Here is a 17887-nt window from a genome sequence, read left to right on the forward strand (position 1 = left end):
AACTTAATGCTTCAGGGTCAGAGGAAGAATCTCACAGTCAGAATACTTCAATGAAGTTTTAGAGGACCATGAGAGGTTACTTTAGGAGAGGGACAAGTGTTAGGAAGATCCGCTATATTATGACAACGACATATGATGTTTAGAGAACTGTGGATAATCCGAGGTGCTGGGCCCAGCACCAGGTGTGAGGGGCCTTTGGTGTTGTTGTTAGGGGTTATATTTTGTTTCCCAGTCGTGGTTCTCAGCTTGCAGTCTGCAGATTCCTAGGGATCTGTGGATCAGCACTTAGAATATGTAAGAGTTTGCTATGGAACGTCTTAACTTTGTGGGTTTAAATATATATATAAGCTATATAGGCATATTCTATATCATTTAAATCAGTGCACCTCAAAGTGTGGTGCTCAGAATGGTGCTGATCCACAAACTATCAGTTTCCAGTTCACGAGGAGATAACCACAGATGCTGAGAGTGAGCGTTTAGAAACTTACAGCAGTTTGACTTGGTACTGCCGTGTCGTTCAAGTGTAGTATGTTTGAATTGCCAGTTTGTTGAAGTAGTATTACACACAACAGAATTCATACTTTTAAAACATAGCTAGATGAGTTTTGAAGGATATATACAGTCATGTAAACACCTCACAATCAAGATAGAGAAAATTTCCATCTCCCGGAAAAGTTCTCTCATGTCGTACCAATCTGTTATCCGTCTCTACAGTTTCACTTTGTCTAGAATGTCATGTGAATTGAATTCATATTGTAGTTAATCTTTAGTGACTAATCTCTTTTTGTTAAACATAATTCTTTTGAGATTCATGTATTTTGTTCTGTATAGGAATAAGTTATTTTTATTACTAGGTCATATTCTGCTATCAGAAAAGGGTCCTGATCCAGACCCCAAGAGAGTGTTCTTGGATCTTGTGTGAAAAAGAATTCGGGGCAAGTCCACAGTGTAAAGTGAAAGCAAGTTTATTAAGACAGTAAAGAAACAAAAGAATGGCTACTCCATAGACAAAGCAGTGGCATGGGCTGTTCCACTGCATAATACTTAGGGTTATCTCTTGATTATATGCTAAACAAGAGGTGGATTATTCATGAGTTTTCCAGGAAAGGGGCAGGCAATTCCCAGAAGTGAGGGTTCCTCCCCCTTTTAGAGTATATAGCGTAGTTTCCAGACATTGCCATGGCATTCGTAAACTGTCATTGTGCTGGTGGGAATGTGTTTTAGCATGCTGATGCATTAAAATTAGCATATAACCAGCAATGAGGAGGACCACAGGCCACTTTTGTCACCATCTTGGATTTGGTGGGTTTTGGTCTGCTTCTTTACCATATCCTGTTTTCTCAGCAGGGTTTTTGTGACCTGTATCTTGTGATAGCACCCCTGCTGACCTCCTGTCTCATCCTGTGACTGAGAATGCCTCACCTCCTGGGAATGCAGCCCAGCAGGTCTCATCCTCATTTTACCCAGCCCCTGCTCAAGATGGAGTCACTCTGGTTCAGATGCCTTTGACAATTCTACTATATGAATATACCACAATTTCTCCATTCACTGGTTGACGGACATTTGGGGTGTTTCGGGGTTGTGCTATTCTGAAGTAAGCTGTGATGAACATTGATATATTGGACTTTCAGTGCACATGTTTCCTTATCTTAGGTAAATACTTAGGAACAGAATTGCTGTGTCATATGCTAAGTGTCTGTTTCAGGGTTTCCCTGTTTCGTGTTTTGGGTTGGATAATTCTTTGTTGTGGGAAACCATTCCTTCCATTATGGGATCTTTAGCAACATCTTTGGCCTCTACCCACTAGATGTCACGATGCTCCCCACTCCCAGTTTTAATCACCAAAAATGTCTTCAGACCTTACTAAATATCCCGTAGTGGCTAAAATTGCCCCCAGTTGAGAAATGTTGGTTTATTGTAAAAAACTACCAAACTGTTTTTGAAACTACCAAAGTGGTTTTATCATTCCCACCCAATAATTTACGAGTTCCAGTTTTAATGTGTCACATCTTAATTTTTATTCATTTAAATATATTTTCTGATTTCCCTTGTGATGACTTCTTTGGCTCATGTGTTACTTAGAGAAGTATGTTGTTTAATTTCCCAATACTTGGGAGATTTTTCAGATATTTTTCTGTTGATTTCTGATTTATTTGCATTTGGACATAGAACATTTTTTGTACAATTTCAATCCTTTTAAATATTTGAAATGTATTTTGTGTTCCAGAATATGGTCTGTGGTGGTGAATGACCCATGTACACTTGAAAAGAATGTCAATTATGTTGTTGTTGAGTGGAATGTCATGTGCATAATTTTATATGCAACCAAATTATCAGCCTGTGATGTGCTGGAAATTTTTAAAAAGTTCTTTGCTAATGACCAGTGCGTCTCGATCTATCTGTAGCTTATAGCCTGTGTTCCCGTTTGTCTTGATGATTGCCTTGATGCCAAGTGATAACCACAGGCGCTGGTGTTTCACTTATAATGAAGCCTTTTCCCTCCTGGACTTTGCACATCTAATCCTGAAGCTCCATGAACGTTCTGGTTCAGCTAGAGCGAATGGGGATTTGTGAAACAATTGTAAGGGTTTTGTTGTTGTTGTTGTTTTCTCGCTCTGTGGCCCAAGCTGGAGTGCTGTGGCATAATTTCAGCTCACTGCTGAAATTGAACCTCCACCGCCCAGGTTCAAGCAGTTTTCTTGCCTCAGCCTCTCAAGTAGCTGGGATTACAGGCACACGCCACCATGCCGGGCTAAATTTTGTACTTTTAGTAGAGACTGGGTTTCACTGTTGGCCAGGCTGGTCTTGAACTCCTGACCTCGTGATCCGCCAGCCTCGGCCTCCCAAAGTTCTGGGATTACAGGCATGAGCCACCGCTCCTGGCCAGGTTTTTTATGTTTTAGGAAAACATTAAATGCAAAGTAGAAATGAGAACAAAATGTTTCTTGTGGCTCATTGAGACGAGTCCTGCCCATATGTCTAGAATCCACTCTTCAGCCTTCCCGTGCTGCATCCCTTCCCTTTGCTATTGAAGAAACTCCTTCAGTCTGGAATTTCCTATCACTTTTCTCTACATTTTGAATCTGGATTAGTTTGTTTGTTTGCTTTTTTGTTTTTTCTGGGTAACAAATTACACTTAGGGGCCTAACATAGCACAAATTGACTATATCATAATATCCTTTCATGAGGAGCCTGGCTATGGATTGATAGGGTCCCCTGATCAGGATCTTTCCAGGTTGAAATCAAGGCGGAGGCAGGGCTGTGTTCTCTGAAGCTGGGGTCCTATCATCAGCTCACTTCAGCTGTTGGGAGAATTTCTTCCGTCCCCCTGTAGAAGTGAAGTTCCCATTTTCTCGCTGGCTGCTGGTGCCTCTCTGAGCTCCTTTAGGACTTCTCAAGGGCCCGAGTCATGCGGCCTCTTCACAGCCAGGAGGGGGATCTCTCTCCAATAGGCCAAGATGGAGTCTTAGATAAAAAGTAAAGCAGTCACAGGCTTACATTCCCATCCTGTTCCTAGATCCCACCCATACTCAACGGGAGGAGTTTACACAAGGCATGTGCATGCAGGATGGGAGTCTCAGAGGCTGTCTCAGCCTACCACAGGGTCCTACTCATCTGTTAGTGTCCCGTTGGAATTATATTCCTTTCATGAGCTCAGTTCATAAGCTTTCCAGCAGTGTGAATTGCTCCCTTGCCTGCCTTCATTCTGCAGTTTCTATCTTCCCTTTTACACTGCCTCAGTTTGTGAAGTAAACCCTTCTAATTCATGGCATTGACACAATCTGAGCAGGACACTCTATCTTTGGAGTAGGTGGTGCTAGATATGCCCCTCATCTGGGCTTGCTTGTGTTCTCTGCAATGCTGAAGTAGCTCTTGCTAAGAATAAGCATTATGGTGTTTAATAAAGCTGAGGTTCTTAAAGGCATGACATATGCACTTTCTTAATGTAAGTTCATTCTAAACATGTTATGGCTAGTATGGCATGTTTTGAATGTATCTCATTATCTACTACACTTAAGGACAGAGACCGTCTTTACTTTCCACTCCGTAACCTATATACAGTGGGCTAAATGTTTGAATCAGAGCAAGCAAAGACTACAGAAAAATCGTAACTCAGTTCAGGAACCAGTGCTTCAGAAAGCCTAGAATTTAATCAGAAATGAAAGACAGTACTCCAGACAGTGTGACTTCAGAATGCTTTCATGAGGGCAGTCAGGAATATGGAGATGAAAAAGCGTAGAAGATTGGGCACCTTCATGGATGTCTTTGTAGCGGCTGCCCAGTGCCTTGGCCACTGTGGGCATCTAATTAGTGTCACTGATAACTATCAGGGAGTGCTATGAACCTATCCAATCTCAATACTTTTTAAAAACAACTATTTTGTTTCCTAATCATAGCTGGTGCTCAAGACCGAATCGGCTGGGCTTTTGGCCTAGGATTAGAAAGGCTAGCCATGATCCTCTACGACATCCCTGATATCCGTCTCTTCTGGTGTGAGGACGAGCGCTTCCTGAAGCAGTTCCGTGTATCCAACATTCATCAGAAGGTGAAGTTTCAGGTAAGATGACTTGGAAGAACTGAATAGATAATAATAAAAATGGCCGTCAAGGATCGACAGGATCATGCACTTGAAAGCCATTGAATTTTATTTTATTTTATTTTTATTTTACTGTAAGTTCTGGGATACATGCGCAGAACGTGCAGGTTTGTTACACAGGTATACGTGTGCCATGGTGGTTTGCTGCACCTGTCAACCTGTCATCTAGGTTTTAAGCCCCGCATGCATTAGGCATTTGGCCTAATGCTCTGCCTCCCCTTGCCTGCCACCCCCCAACAGGCCCCGGTGTGTGATGTTCCCCTCCCTGTGTCCATGTGTTCTCGTTGTTCAACTCCAGCTTATGAGTGAGAACATGTGGCGTTTGGTTTTCTGTTTCTCTGTTAGTTTGCTGAGAATGATGGTTTCCAGCTTCATCCATGTTCCTGCAAAGGACATGAACTCATTCTTTTTTATGGCTGCATGAATTTTAAATAATGTGAATTTGTAAAGAAGTTCCTGGCCAGGCGCGGTGGCTCATGCCTTTAATCTCAGCACTTTGGGAGGCCAAGACGGGTGGATCACCTGAGGTCAAGAGTTCGAGACCAGCCTAGTCAACATAGTGAAACCCTGTCTCTACTAAAAATACAAAAATTAGCTGGGCATGGTGGCACGCACCTGTAGTCCCAACTACTTGGGAGGCTGAGGCAGGAGAATCACTTGAACCCAGGAGGCGGAGGTTGTAGTCAGCTGAGATCGTGCCGTTGCACTCCAGCCTGAGCAAAAAGAGTGAAACTCTGTCTCAAAAAAAAAAAGAAGTCCCTAAATAGAGGTCCATAAACACACAAGGGGTTTATAAACCTTCAGAAATTTTATGCAAGAGAAAAGATATATGTCAATATTATTAGTCTTAGCAGAGAACCAATTTTATACTTTTTTTTTTTTTTTTTTAAGACAGAATCTCACTCTGTCGCCCGGGCTGGAGTGCAGTACTGTGATCTCGGCTCACTGCAACCTGCGCCTCCTGGGTTCAAGCAATTCTCCTGCCTCAGCCTCCTGAGCCGCTGGGATTACAGGTGCCCACCACTACGCCCAGCTAATTTTTTGTATTTTTAGTAGAGATGGGGTTTTACCATGTTGGCCAGGCTGGTCTCGAACTCCTGACCTTGTGATTCGCCCGCCTTGGCTTCCCAAAGTGCTGGGATTACAGGCGTGAGCCACCGCGCCCAGCCCTCATCTAGTATCTTGTCCAACAATTCTACTCCATTCATTTTTCGGATTGAAGCTGCATATATGTTAGACCATTTGATCCTGTGCCATAGAACTCTGATGAAAGGTTTTTTTAATTAACGATTTTCTTTTCGTGTGTGCATTGTTTTTGATAATTTTTATTGTCTTCTGTTTGGGTTGCTAATCTTTTTTTTTTCCTGTTTTGTCCAAGTAACTATTAAGCCCATCCAGTGAATTAATCATTCCCCAGATAACTGTATTTATCAATTCTAGAATTTGCATTTGCTTCCTTTTTAGAGTTTTCATTTATCTACTGAAATGCTTGATCTTTTCATCCATTTCATCCATTCTTCCTTAAATTCTTTCACATATTCATAATGGTTATTTTATTTTATTTTATTTTATTATTTTTTATTTTATTTTGAGACGGAGACTTGCTCCGTTCCCCAGGCTGGAGTGCAATGGCGTGATCTCGGCTCACTGCAACCTCTGCCTCCTGGATTCAAGCAATTCTCCCACCTCAGCCTCCCGAGTAGCTAGGATTACAGGCATGCACCACCATGCCTGGCTAACTTTTGTATTTTTAGTAGATACAGGGTTTCACCATGTTGGCCAGGCTGGTCTTGAACTCCTGACCTCAGGTGATCCACCCGCCTTGGCCTCCCGAAGTGCTGGGATTACAGGTATGAACCACTGCGCCCGGCCTCATAATGGTTATTTTAAAGTACTTGTCTTTTAATTCCAACCATGTGGTTATCTAGTGTTCTTTTGTTGTGGTTGTTTTCCCTTCCTAATCATGGCTTACATTTTTCCTGCTTCTTCACTTGTCTTTTTTTTTTTTTTTTGATCGTGTTTGAATGGACAAAGACGGAGGTAGATAAAAATTTATCCCCAGAAAGCCTTATGCTTTCTACCTTCTGGCTGCTAAGGTGACTAGGCCAGATCTTTTTGTTCTAATCAGGACTTGAGTTGAATTTCACATCTGATTTCCTCTTGATGGTGAGATCTAGCCCTGCCTGCAGCAGAGTTTGGGATCTAACCATGTGAGATCACAGGATCTCTTTCTGCTTTCCATCCACTTACCAGCTTCTTCCACCACCAGCATTTGTAAGCAGAAATATTATGAAGGAGAATTGGCTGGCAGTGAGGGTTAGCTCTGTTTCTCCATTTTCCAATCTGCCATGCCAGCCCATGCTTGGCTCATGCAAGTGTGGCTCATTTCTTCTTATTCCAACAAAATGTCTTTGCCAGTAGCAGGCTAGCTCTTCTGCCTACTCATGCCCCAGCGGTGAAAGCAGCCATCAGTGTCTGTCTACCTAGAAGGGCTCATCTCTCTCTGGAGTTATACTTATTTATATTTGTGTACAGACCTTTTCAACTGTATTAGTCCATTTTCATGCTGCTGATAAAGATATACCCGAGACTGGGAAGAAAAAGAGATTTAATTGGACTTACAGTTCCACATGGCTGGGGAGGCCTCAGAATCACGGTGGTGGGCGAAAGGCTCTTCTTACATGGCGGCAGCAAGAGAAAATGAGGAAGAAGCAAAAGCAGAAACCCCTGATAAACCCATCAGATCTTGTGAGACTTAATCACTATCAGGAGAATAGCACAGGAAAGACCGGCCCCTGGGATCCCATTACCTCCACCTGAGTTGCCCCCACAACATGCGGGAATTCTGGGAGATACAATTGAAGTTGAGATTTGGGTGAGGACACAGCCAAACCATATCATCAACTTTAAGGACAGGTATGATTTTTGTGAATGTATTTTTTTTATTGTTACAGTGAAGCATACTGATTTTGTGTGTGTGCCCATCTGCATCTTAAACCTTCCTATGTGTATATGTATATGTGCATATATTTTTGGTTTTACCTTATGAGGACTTTTTTTTTTTTTTGAGACGGAGTCTCGCTCTGTCGCCCAAGCTGGAGTGCAGTGGCGCAATCTCGGCTCACTGCAAGCTCCGCCTCCCGGGTTCACGCCATTCTCCTGCCTCAGCCTCTCTGAGTAGCTGGGACTACAGGCGCCCGCCACCACGCCTGGCTAATCTTTTTGTATTTTTAGTAGAGACGGGGTTTCACCGTGGTCTCGATCTCCTGACCTCGTGATCCGCCCGCCTCGGCCTCCCAAACTATGAGGACTTTTAAAAACTTCTACTTGAATAATTATGTTTTATTTTAGCATCAATTTCCTTGTAGACTAATTTGAAATAAAGCTGTATCTAATTCACAATAAAACCTGGCTAAGGCTGTAACTTTTTCTCATTCTTTTTTTAACATATTGTCAGTTATTTAATCAGCAAACATTTATAGAACACCAACATTGTGTAGAATGGTGTGCTCAACACCACGGTGTGACAAATAAAGATGAAAAACACAGTTGCCACCATAATTAAGTGGCTCAAATTCAATTTTAAGTGTACTTACAACAATCTTTTTTTATGAGACACGTAGTCAGAAATAGACTCTTGATCTCTTGTACTAAAAGTCATTTTTTTCTCCTTTCTGCCTTCAAATTTGAAAGCCAATATATGCATACCTGCACTAATATATAATTTTTATAGTTGTCTTTGTGTAACAAACTTAAGAACTTCTAATGGGGCAGTTAGGATTTGTATATTCATATTTAGTATATGTTCATAAAATACTTTGTGTATATTATAGATCATACTATTACCTACGTATTCACTTATAATTAGTATCTGTTCTTGTTAGTTTCCTGTTGCTTAGGTAACCAGTTACCACAAATCTAGTAGCTTGAAACAACATGTATTTATTATTTTACAGTTCTAGAGGTCAGAAAACCAAAATCCACCCAACTGGGCTAAAGTTAAGGTGTCAGCAGGGCTGGCTCCTTCTGTAGGCTCTCAGGGGAATCCACCTTCTTGATTTTTCTGGCTTTTTTTTTTTTTTTAAATATACTTTAAGTTCTAGGGTACATGTGCACAACGTGCAGGTTTGTAACATATGTATACATGTGCAGTGTTGGTTTGCTGCACCCATTAACTCATCATTTACATTAGGTATTTCTCCTAATGTTATCCCTCCCCCTTCCCCCCACCCCACGACAGACCCTGGTGTGTGATGTTCTCCGCCCTGTGTCCAAGTGTTCTCGTTGTTCAGTTCCCAGCTATGAGTGAGAACATGCATTATTTGGTTTTCTGTCCTTGCGAACTATCACCTTTTCTGGCTTTTAAAGGCCATCCTCAGTCCTTGGATCATAGCCATGCATCATGTTGCCTTTTCTGTCTGCTTCCATCTTTTGTCACATTGCCTTCTCTTTGCCCTTTGCTTCTTTCTTTTAAGGACCCTTATGATTATATCAGGCCTTGCTGGGTAATTCAGGATAATCTTCCCATTTCAAAATACTTCTTTTAAAGTAATCCTTTAATACTTTAATACAAATTAATTCTCTAATACAAAAGGAAATGTAAATTTCCTTTTGAATGTAAGGTAACATATTTCTAGGTTACAGGGATTAGGACATAGATATCTTTGGGTAGGGTCGGGGGGATTTTTCAGTCTACCACAGTGTTCCCTTTGACCCCTAAAGATTCACGTCTGTCTTTTGTAAAATACATTCAGCCTATCCCAAGGTCCCACAAACTCTGAACCCATTGCAAAATCAACTCAGAATCCAAAATGTCATCTAAATATCATCAGCCCCTAAGTCCCATTTCATCATTTAATTATCTAAAGCTGGTTTATGTGACACTCTGGGTATGATTCATCCTGGGGTGAAATTCCTCTCCACCTTTGCACCTGAAGCAAGGTACCTACTCCCAAAATACAATGAGTAGGATAGGCATTGGAGAATACTCATGACATTTCCATTCAAAAAGGGAGAAAATGAAAGAAGAAAAACAATCACGGGTTCCAAGCTATTTCAAAATTCAGCCATTAGGTTTCAAGGCCTGGGGATAATTCTCTATGGCCCTTGGCTTCACCTTTTTGACCTGTATTTCTACCCTCTAAAATATCCTTCTTTTTTAAAGTTCATTTATTTATTTATGAGACCAAGTCTTGCTCTGTCATCAGGCTGGAGCCCAGTGGTGCCATCACGGCTCACTGCAACCTCCACCTCCCAAGCTCACATCTCAGCCCCCCGAGTAGCTGGTACTACAAGCACATGCTACCACACCCGGCCAATTTTTTGTATTTTTAGTAGAGAAGGTGTCTTGCCATGTTGCCCAGGCTGTTCTTCAGCTCCTGGGCTCAAGCAGTCTGCCTGCCTTGGCCTCCCACAGTGTCAGGGTTACAGGCATGATGAGCCACTGTGCCTAACCTCCTTTTTTATTAAGGGTGGCATGTATATGCAGGTGAGTTGTTTTATTACCCTGGCTTTTGCCTGAAGAATTTGGGGAGTCAAATAGCCTTCTTTCTTTCCTTTTCTTTTTGTTCTTTTCTTTTGTCCCTCTCAATTCCAGCTGACAGTGTTCCTGATGGTAAATCATTCTCAAAACCTCGTGGATCTCCCATGTATATCATAGGGATTCATTCCATTACACAAGAGGCTCCTCTGCAGATCTTTCTTGAATAATTCATAGCTATTTTTGGCTTCCGCTGAGATGCCTGAGGGGATCCTTGAATCATATGCTTACTTTCTTCAAAGAGCCCTCTGTGTCACTAAATACCCTGATCCTTCGAAACTTCTGAGGCATTAACAAAGGGTTGTATAGCTGCACTCATGGCTTTCTCTCCAGAGCACTTTTCTTTCAGTGAAACCCTGAACTTTTTGTCTTTTTCAGTCTGGATAGGCTAAGAATTTCCCAAATTGTCTAACCTTGCTTCTCTTTGCATAGCGGTTCTCTTAATTTGTCTGTTTTCTCCTGCAAGAATAAAGCAGGCTGCATTTTCACTGTTTGCCTGGAAATTTCCTCAGCTAAATATCCAAGTTCATTGTTTACAAGTTTTGCTTTCCATTTCCAATTCATCTAATTCTGCCGCTATGAATGAACAAGAATCCCCTTTCCTCCACCTTCCACTAACATGTTCCTCATTTCCTCGTGAGCCCTTACCAGCAGGGCTTTTGACATCTGTATTTCTACCACCAGTATGTTGATGAATATTTGGATATTCTCAGACAGAATAGGTTTTCTCTACCATGCTCCTCACTTTTTCCTTGCCTGTCAGAGTCTGTAACATCCATATTTCTACAAGAGTCTTTTCAAGGCGAAATAGCCATTTAATATCATGGTGCTCCAAGTTGTCTACTACCCATTGACCAATTCCAAGGCTAATTCCACATTTTTATGTATTTGTTGCAAGCAATACCTCACTTCCAGATACAAAAATATGTATTAGTTTCTTGTTGCTGCTATAATAAATTACCACAAATTTAGAAGCTTAAAACAACGTGAGCTTATTATTTTATGTTTTTGGAGGACAGAAATCCAGAATCAGCCTGATTGGCCTAAGGTAAAGGTGTCAGCAGGGCTGGTTCCTTCCGGAGGCTCTGGGGGAGAATCTGTTCCCTTGCCTTTGCCCGTCTAGAGACAGTCCTCAGTTCTTGGCTTATGACAGCATCACATGCCTTCCCCCAAGCCCTGCCACTTTCCTCTGTAAACACCTTACCCTGTCTCTGAATTTTTGCCTCCCTCTTCGAAGGACTCTTCTGATTACATGGAACCCACCAGGATATTCAGAATAATCACCTCATCTGAACATCCTTCCTTAATTATAGCTATAAAGATCTTTCTTAATGTAGGATAACATATTCACAGGTTCCAGGGAGTAAGACATGGATATCTTTGGAAGGGGGCTATTATTTAGCCTATCACTTGTGCCATTTTATATCCTATTTCATCATGACAGATTGCTTGCCTTCAGATATGATAGAGTGGTTTGTCTTTAGGGATAAAAAATACGGATAGAACTAAAGTGTTAGCCATTTTCAACTATTTATGTAGAGTAGTCATATTTATATATATAAGAGGGGACTGTGTTGACAGAAAACTTGTTTTATCACTACAGTTGACCTGCCTTGAGAAAAATACTTAAAATGATTGTAATCCTCTGCAATCCCAGAGGTGGGGTGAGAAAATGGGGAAAAGGCCTGCTGGCAGCTAAGAACTTGTGGATCCCCTGGCCAGGAAACTCTGGAAGCCATTTGGGAATCCTATTGTGCAAGAAGCAGAAATTTCTCTTCCTTGGTCTCCTTTTAGGCCCTCCTAAGTTATGTTCTAGGCCGTGTTGGCTTCTGTGGTGTCTTTCTCTGTGTGGCCTCCACATCCTGTCCTGTACATCTTTCTGTCCAGCTGTGGGGCACTCTCCTGGGTGCTAGCAACAGTCTCTGATTGATGGGACCTTGATTCCTCACCTGTGCGACTCTTTTCCTGAATACCTTGAAACCCAGTGTTTAAATCTAGTCAGTAAGAAACTCAAGTTAAAATGTGATTTTAATTTTTGATTTTCATTTTACATATTTTGAATTAAGTGCTTTGCCTACCATGGCTTTCTTTAACCAACCTGGATCTGTGCTTGAGATAAGTGGGTCAACAATATGGTTATTCTGTTATGCAAGTGATATCTTGTTCTGTCCATCACTGCAACTTCCCATGCTGTATTCATTCTGAGTGTTTGGGTCTTTGTTGTATATACTCCTGCCAACTCCCCTGAAGCAAAATTTGCTGTTTCAGTGCATTGAACTGAATATTCAATAATAAAACTTTAATTTATGCTTTGTTTTTTAAACAGTCTAAAATTATGAATTCAATATTTAGTCCTACACAGAGCGATACTTATTGAAAATTACTCAACATTGTACATTTTACTTACAGATTTTATTTAGAACTTACTAATTCTGTGTCTATCCATGGTGGCTTACAAGGTCAGTCCTCATTGGATGAAATAATTCAGCAATGTTGGCTGTTATCTTTTTCCCAGTTAAAGGGTTTTACTGGCTGTCTTCTGAGGCCACAGACTATAATATTTCTAATCCTGAATGGGGTCTCAAATACTTATCACTGCAACAGGAGTAGATGAGAATGGATGGGTAGTGGCTGCAAACCTATGATACTACACTCTATCCAAGATGATAATACTTGTAGTTAGTAGTTAATACTTACTTCAGCCTTACTCTGTGTCAAGCACTATTATAAAGGCTTTCCATGTTGTAATTTAATTTTCTCGGTAACCCTCTGAGTTTGGGCGCTGTTATTCTTGCTGTGTTATACGTGAGAAAGTTGTAGCAGAGCCATCATCTCAATAGCATTGTTATATTATGTATGTGGCTCAATCAGGGCTTCCAGAAGCCATTCCCTAAAGTTTAACCTGAGTATAAAACTCACAGGTGGATTATTCAGAGCCAAAGGATTTAAATTTTTTTAACAAATCTAAAAATCAGTATACAGTTTACAGAAAAATACAGCATTAAGTTTAAATGATCTAATCTATGAACTCACTGGTTTGTAGGCTGCAAGTATTAATGCTTTCTCAAACTTCAATGTGCAGGTGAATCCCTGGTGGAGCTTGTTAAAATGCAGATTCTAATTCAGTGGGTCTGGGATGGGGCCTGGGATTCTGCATTTCTAACAGTTTCCCAGGTTAAACTCATGCTGCTGGTCCACAAGCCATACTCTGAATCAAAGTAATAATGGTTAAAATTATTTAACTTGTCAGGGTCTCAGCTACATCATTGTTCAATTAGATGGTAAAAGATGGTCTGACTAGGTGGTGAAACCCACTTCCTTCTCTGTTGCACTCTCATTTTGAGTATAACTGTTATAATAAGCAGGTCTGTAATTTGATACCTTTGGCACTCAATCTTGAAACTATTTTCTTTCTTTTTGCCCTAAATTTTATTTCCATGGATTTCCAACAGTTGTAAAACTATTACACTTGTTTTTTGGATTAACTGCTGAAACTCCTTCCTTCCTTTCTTCCTTCCTTCCTTGTATTTTTCAAGGTGAGGGAACTATGTGAATAACTCATTTAGTTTAAATGCACATTTTAAAAAATTATACTTAAGTCAGAGATTTGCTTGTGCACGTTAATTTGTGACAGGAAAGTGTTAGTATTTACTTCAGAAAAAAGGAAGCTAAAGACGAAGAAAGAAGAGAAAGGGCGAAGAATTTGGAAGCATCAGCAGGAGGGACAGTTACTATGAAAGAGTTTGTATCAATTAGGTCATCTCTGAGGTCAGTCATGCCTAGAGTCCCAGGGAAAACTCTGGGTCAGAGTTCATCCTTGCTGTTTCTATGGTAGCAAGCATCAGCCTTGAGTGCTGCATGATATGAGGCCTGGGGGGTTCTTAAGGCCAGGGCTGGCCCTTTTATGCCTTATAGCAATCACAGTTCAATACACTATTCACCTGTACATTAATTTGTTGAGGACCTTATAATACTTGCCATTTGTTGAATGCTGTGTGTAAGCCATTGAGCTTAATACTTTGCCTCTGTTACAGCTTTTATGCATCACAGTGGATGAGGTGAGTACTAGAAATCCATGTTACAGATGATGAAAATGAGGCTTAGCACCGGCAAGTAATTCAGCCATAACTGTCGTAGTAAGTAACAGAGCCAGGATTTTAACCAAAGCTGACTCCAGAGAGCTCCTAATATTGAAGTAATAAGCTGTTACTGTTGCCTATACCAAGCTGCTGTGCTAGATGCTAGAGTAAGGCGGACTTGGTGGTCCCTGACTTCAAGGTATTTCTAATCTAGAGTATGAGGCAGATTTATCAAGAGACACTTACAATATGTGATACAGTTTGGCTCTGTGTCCCCACCCAAATCTCATCTTGAATTGTGCTCTCATAATCCCCACGTGTTGTGGGAGGGACCTAGTGGCAGATAATTTGAGTCACGGGGGCGGCTTCCCCCATACTGTTCTCGTGGTAGTGAGTAAGTCTCACGACATCTGATGGGCTTATCAGGGGTTTCTGCTTTTACATCTTCCTCATTTTCTCTTGTCACCACCGTGTAAGAAGTGCCTTTCACCTCCCGCTATGATTCTGAGGCCTCCCCAGCCACGTGGAACTGTAAGTCCAACTAAACCTCTTTTTCTTCCCAGTATCAGGTACGTCTTTATCAGCAGCATGAAAAGGGACTAATACAGTATGTAACAGTGGTGGAACTATACACAGGTGAATGTCGAATTTCACCGATACTGACCAATGAATGTGGCGGTCAAAATTTTCTTCTTCCTTTCTTTAATCCTTTTTTGCTAGTTAATTCTCTAAATCCTTCCGTGTCTCTCCAGAATTGTATTAGGCCTTGAGCCTCTGATTACTTGCTAATCTCCTTGGCTTGGAATAGCTTCGAGATCTGGTTTTGCTGTCATTATCATAAATGTTGTCTAATAGAGACTTAATGTGGGATTTCGCAGTGTTTCCTCATTCTATTCCCAAATAAATCCAGCTGTGAGAATCGCATCAGCTTCATTGTGTTGCAATGAAATTCATGGATCTCAAACTTTTTCATTATTTCCATGTGTATTTTTCTCATTTTACTTCCCCCAAAAGTATATTAAGTATTTTCTTTTGCTGGAGAAGAGATGTTTGTCTCAGAAAAAACTAATAGAAAGGGATACAGGAAGAAATGTGAAAGATGACCAATCATAGAACCTTTTATATGTATTCGATAAGCATTGTTGACTTAAAAATAAGGAGAGGTGCAGTGACCAAGACCATAGACAAGTTTGTATTGGAATAATTATAGTGCTTATATCTAAAGCATTTATAACAGAGCCTGTCACATTGTAAGCATTTAATCCATGTTAAATGTTATTTACATTTTTACCACCACTACTACTATTCTGTTGTCACCACCACTCCCACAACTTCAGATAGTCACTTATGAAATGGATGATAGGGGCTACGGGAAAAACTATTGCAACCTGCAGTCTATCTTCTGCTGACTAATGCTTGAAACCTCCCCTTAGCGCTCGCTTCCTTTAGCTTAATACTTTAATCCTAGTTAAACCTAACATGTTCCTTTTGCCTCGAACTGGCTGTGCCTACCTTTCATAGGATAACTGGATGGGATTAGTGGGGAGTGTGTAGCTATGGAACACTTTTTTCTGTTTGAAATTGAGTACAGAAATCAGGGTCATTGTGGTGCATTCAACTAACTTAACTATATGGGTCAAAAGGAAACATATACTGTTCCGAGAGCAGCAGCCACAGTCCTCGTGATTCTCAGTCCCTTGTACCCTCAGTTTCCATCTTCAGCTTGCTTTGCCAACACTGATATTGTATAACCTTAGCCTTACGATGTTAGGACATTTAATTGCCCTGTAGTCTGTGGAGTCCTATGGATTGTGGCCCTCTGCTTGTGTTGAAACCTGCTCCATCAGAGGTCTGTGGGCTGATTTTTTTTGTGAAAAAGGAGATCTTTTGGTACGTTTTACATATTTAGATTATTGTAACTCCGTATTTCTTTCTTGTTTATTAAGTTACTAAGAAAGAAAGAAAGAAAAAAAAAATGAACGAACTGGGTCCTCAGCATTTTCTTACAGTTTTCTTGTAGTGTAGATTGGAAGAATGTTAAACATATCCAATATCCTTGTTGCATTTTCTTGGCTATTAACCTTAAGGAAATAAATATATAAGAACTTTCTATTTATAGATAGCATATTAAACCTTAAATCTTGCCAACAGTCTATAAAATTTGACAAATTAGGTGTAATATATTTTAGGAATCATCTATCTGACCGAAGAAGTTTTGTCACTTCAGTCCCTGGAATCAGAGGGATACTTTTATACTGCACAGAATCACCTAAAGTGTATATTTAATACTTGGTGGATTATAGAGTTAAAAAATTACAGTTGTAGAAAGAGATCATCAGAATAGGGACCAGAAACAAATACCGGTTTGAAGGAACTGACATAGAAAGAAAGGTCGTGTCAATTAAGTGATGATGGACAAGTGAATGTCTTTTTTTTTTCCTGCGTGTGAATATGGGAAGTAGTTGTTACAGGGTGGTAGGAGGGATGACTTTGGCTTCAACCAAGAGAAGACCCAGCTAAGAATGGCTTAAATAACAACAACAGCAGCAAACCTGCAACGATGCCAGGGCTCTAAAACACTGAACATTTTAATCTCAGATTTGTCCCCTCAAGATTGAGGGATGGTGACGGGACTACCAAGCATTACCTCTTACGACAAAGTCTAGAGGCAGAAAATGGAACACATTTGCTTCCTTTTCTTAAGTGTGAGGGAGAGTTTTTCTGGGAGACCTCAGCAGACTTCCCTCACATCTCATTTTCAAGGTACTTGGAGTGGTCTGTGAAGTTAGCCTGTTATTTTCTGATATTTGTACTGAGCTCTTGTCAGTAAAGCTTAAGCTTTTGCATTATTTCACAACGAACAATGCCACATGTGTACAATTATGGCCTATCGAGAAAGATATCTCTTGTTACTGTAGATACTTTTATGAACAGATAGTCCCTTATGAAATGGATGATGGGGCTACTGGAAAAACTATCGCAACCTACAGTCTATCTTCTGCTGACTGATGCTTGAAATCTCCCCTTAGAGCTCGCTTCCTTTAGTTTAATACTTTAATCCTAGGTAAACCTAACATGTTCCTTTTGCCTAGAACTGGCTGTGCCTACCTTTCATAGGATAACTGGACAGGATTGGTGGGAAGCGTGTAGCTATGGAACACTTTTTTCTGTTTGAAATTGAGTATAGAAATCAGGGTCATTATGGTGCATTCAACTAACTTAACTGTATTGGTCAAAAGGAAAAAGGGCTGAAATACTAACTTTACACAACCTAGGAGTTACATCTTCAGAGTTACCAAGGAACTCTCAAATGTTGATCAGAACTAATTCAAATGGAAAAGTCAAGGTTCATATTAACGTTCTGGGGACCAAATTAAGTCAAAGTAATTTACCAAGTAAGAATAATTACTATGCAGCCATAAAAAATGATGAGTTCATGTCCTTTGTAGGGACATGGATAAAACTGGAAAACATCATTCTCAGTAAACTATCGCAAGGACAAAAAACCAAACACCACATGTTCTCACTCATAGGTGGGAATTGAACAATGAGAACTCATGGACACAGGAAGGGGAACATCACACTCTGGGGACTGTGTGGGGTGGGGGGAGGGGGGAGGGACAGCATTAGGAGATATACCTAATGCTAAATGACGAGTTAATGGGTGCAGCA

General features: G+C 40.6%; 1 protein-coding gene across 5 annotated transcripts in view; it reads left to right on the top strand.

The window, feature by feature from the left end:
- Positions 1-17887, top strand: part of FARS2 (phenylalanyl-tRNA synthetase 2, mitochondrial) — a 513534-nt gene that overhangs the window by 294086 nt on the left and 201561 nt on the right. For all 5 annotated transcript variants that reach the window (XM_058432116.1, XM_032141494.2, XM_032141493.2 and 2 more), the window contains one exon: positions 4398-4558. In XM_058432116.1, coding sequence (XP_058288099.1) covers positions 4398-4558 — 161 coding nt within the window. The remainder of the gene's footprint in view (positions 1-4397; positions 4559-17887) is intronic.

The sequence above is a fragment of the Hylobates moloch genome, unplaced genomic scaffold, assembly GCF_009828535.3.
Source record: "Hylobates moloch isolate HMO894 unplaced genomic scaffold, HMol_V3 SCAFFOLD_20, whole genome shotgun sequence".
NCBI lineage: Eukaryota > Metazoa > Chordata > Mammalia > Primates > Hylobatidae > Hylobates > Hylobates moloch.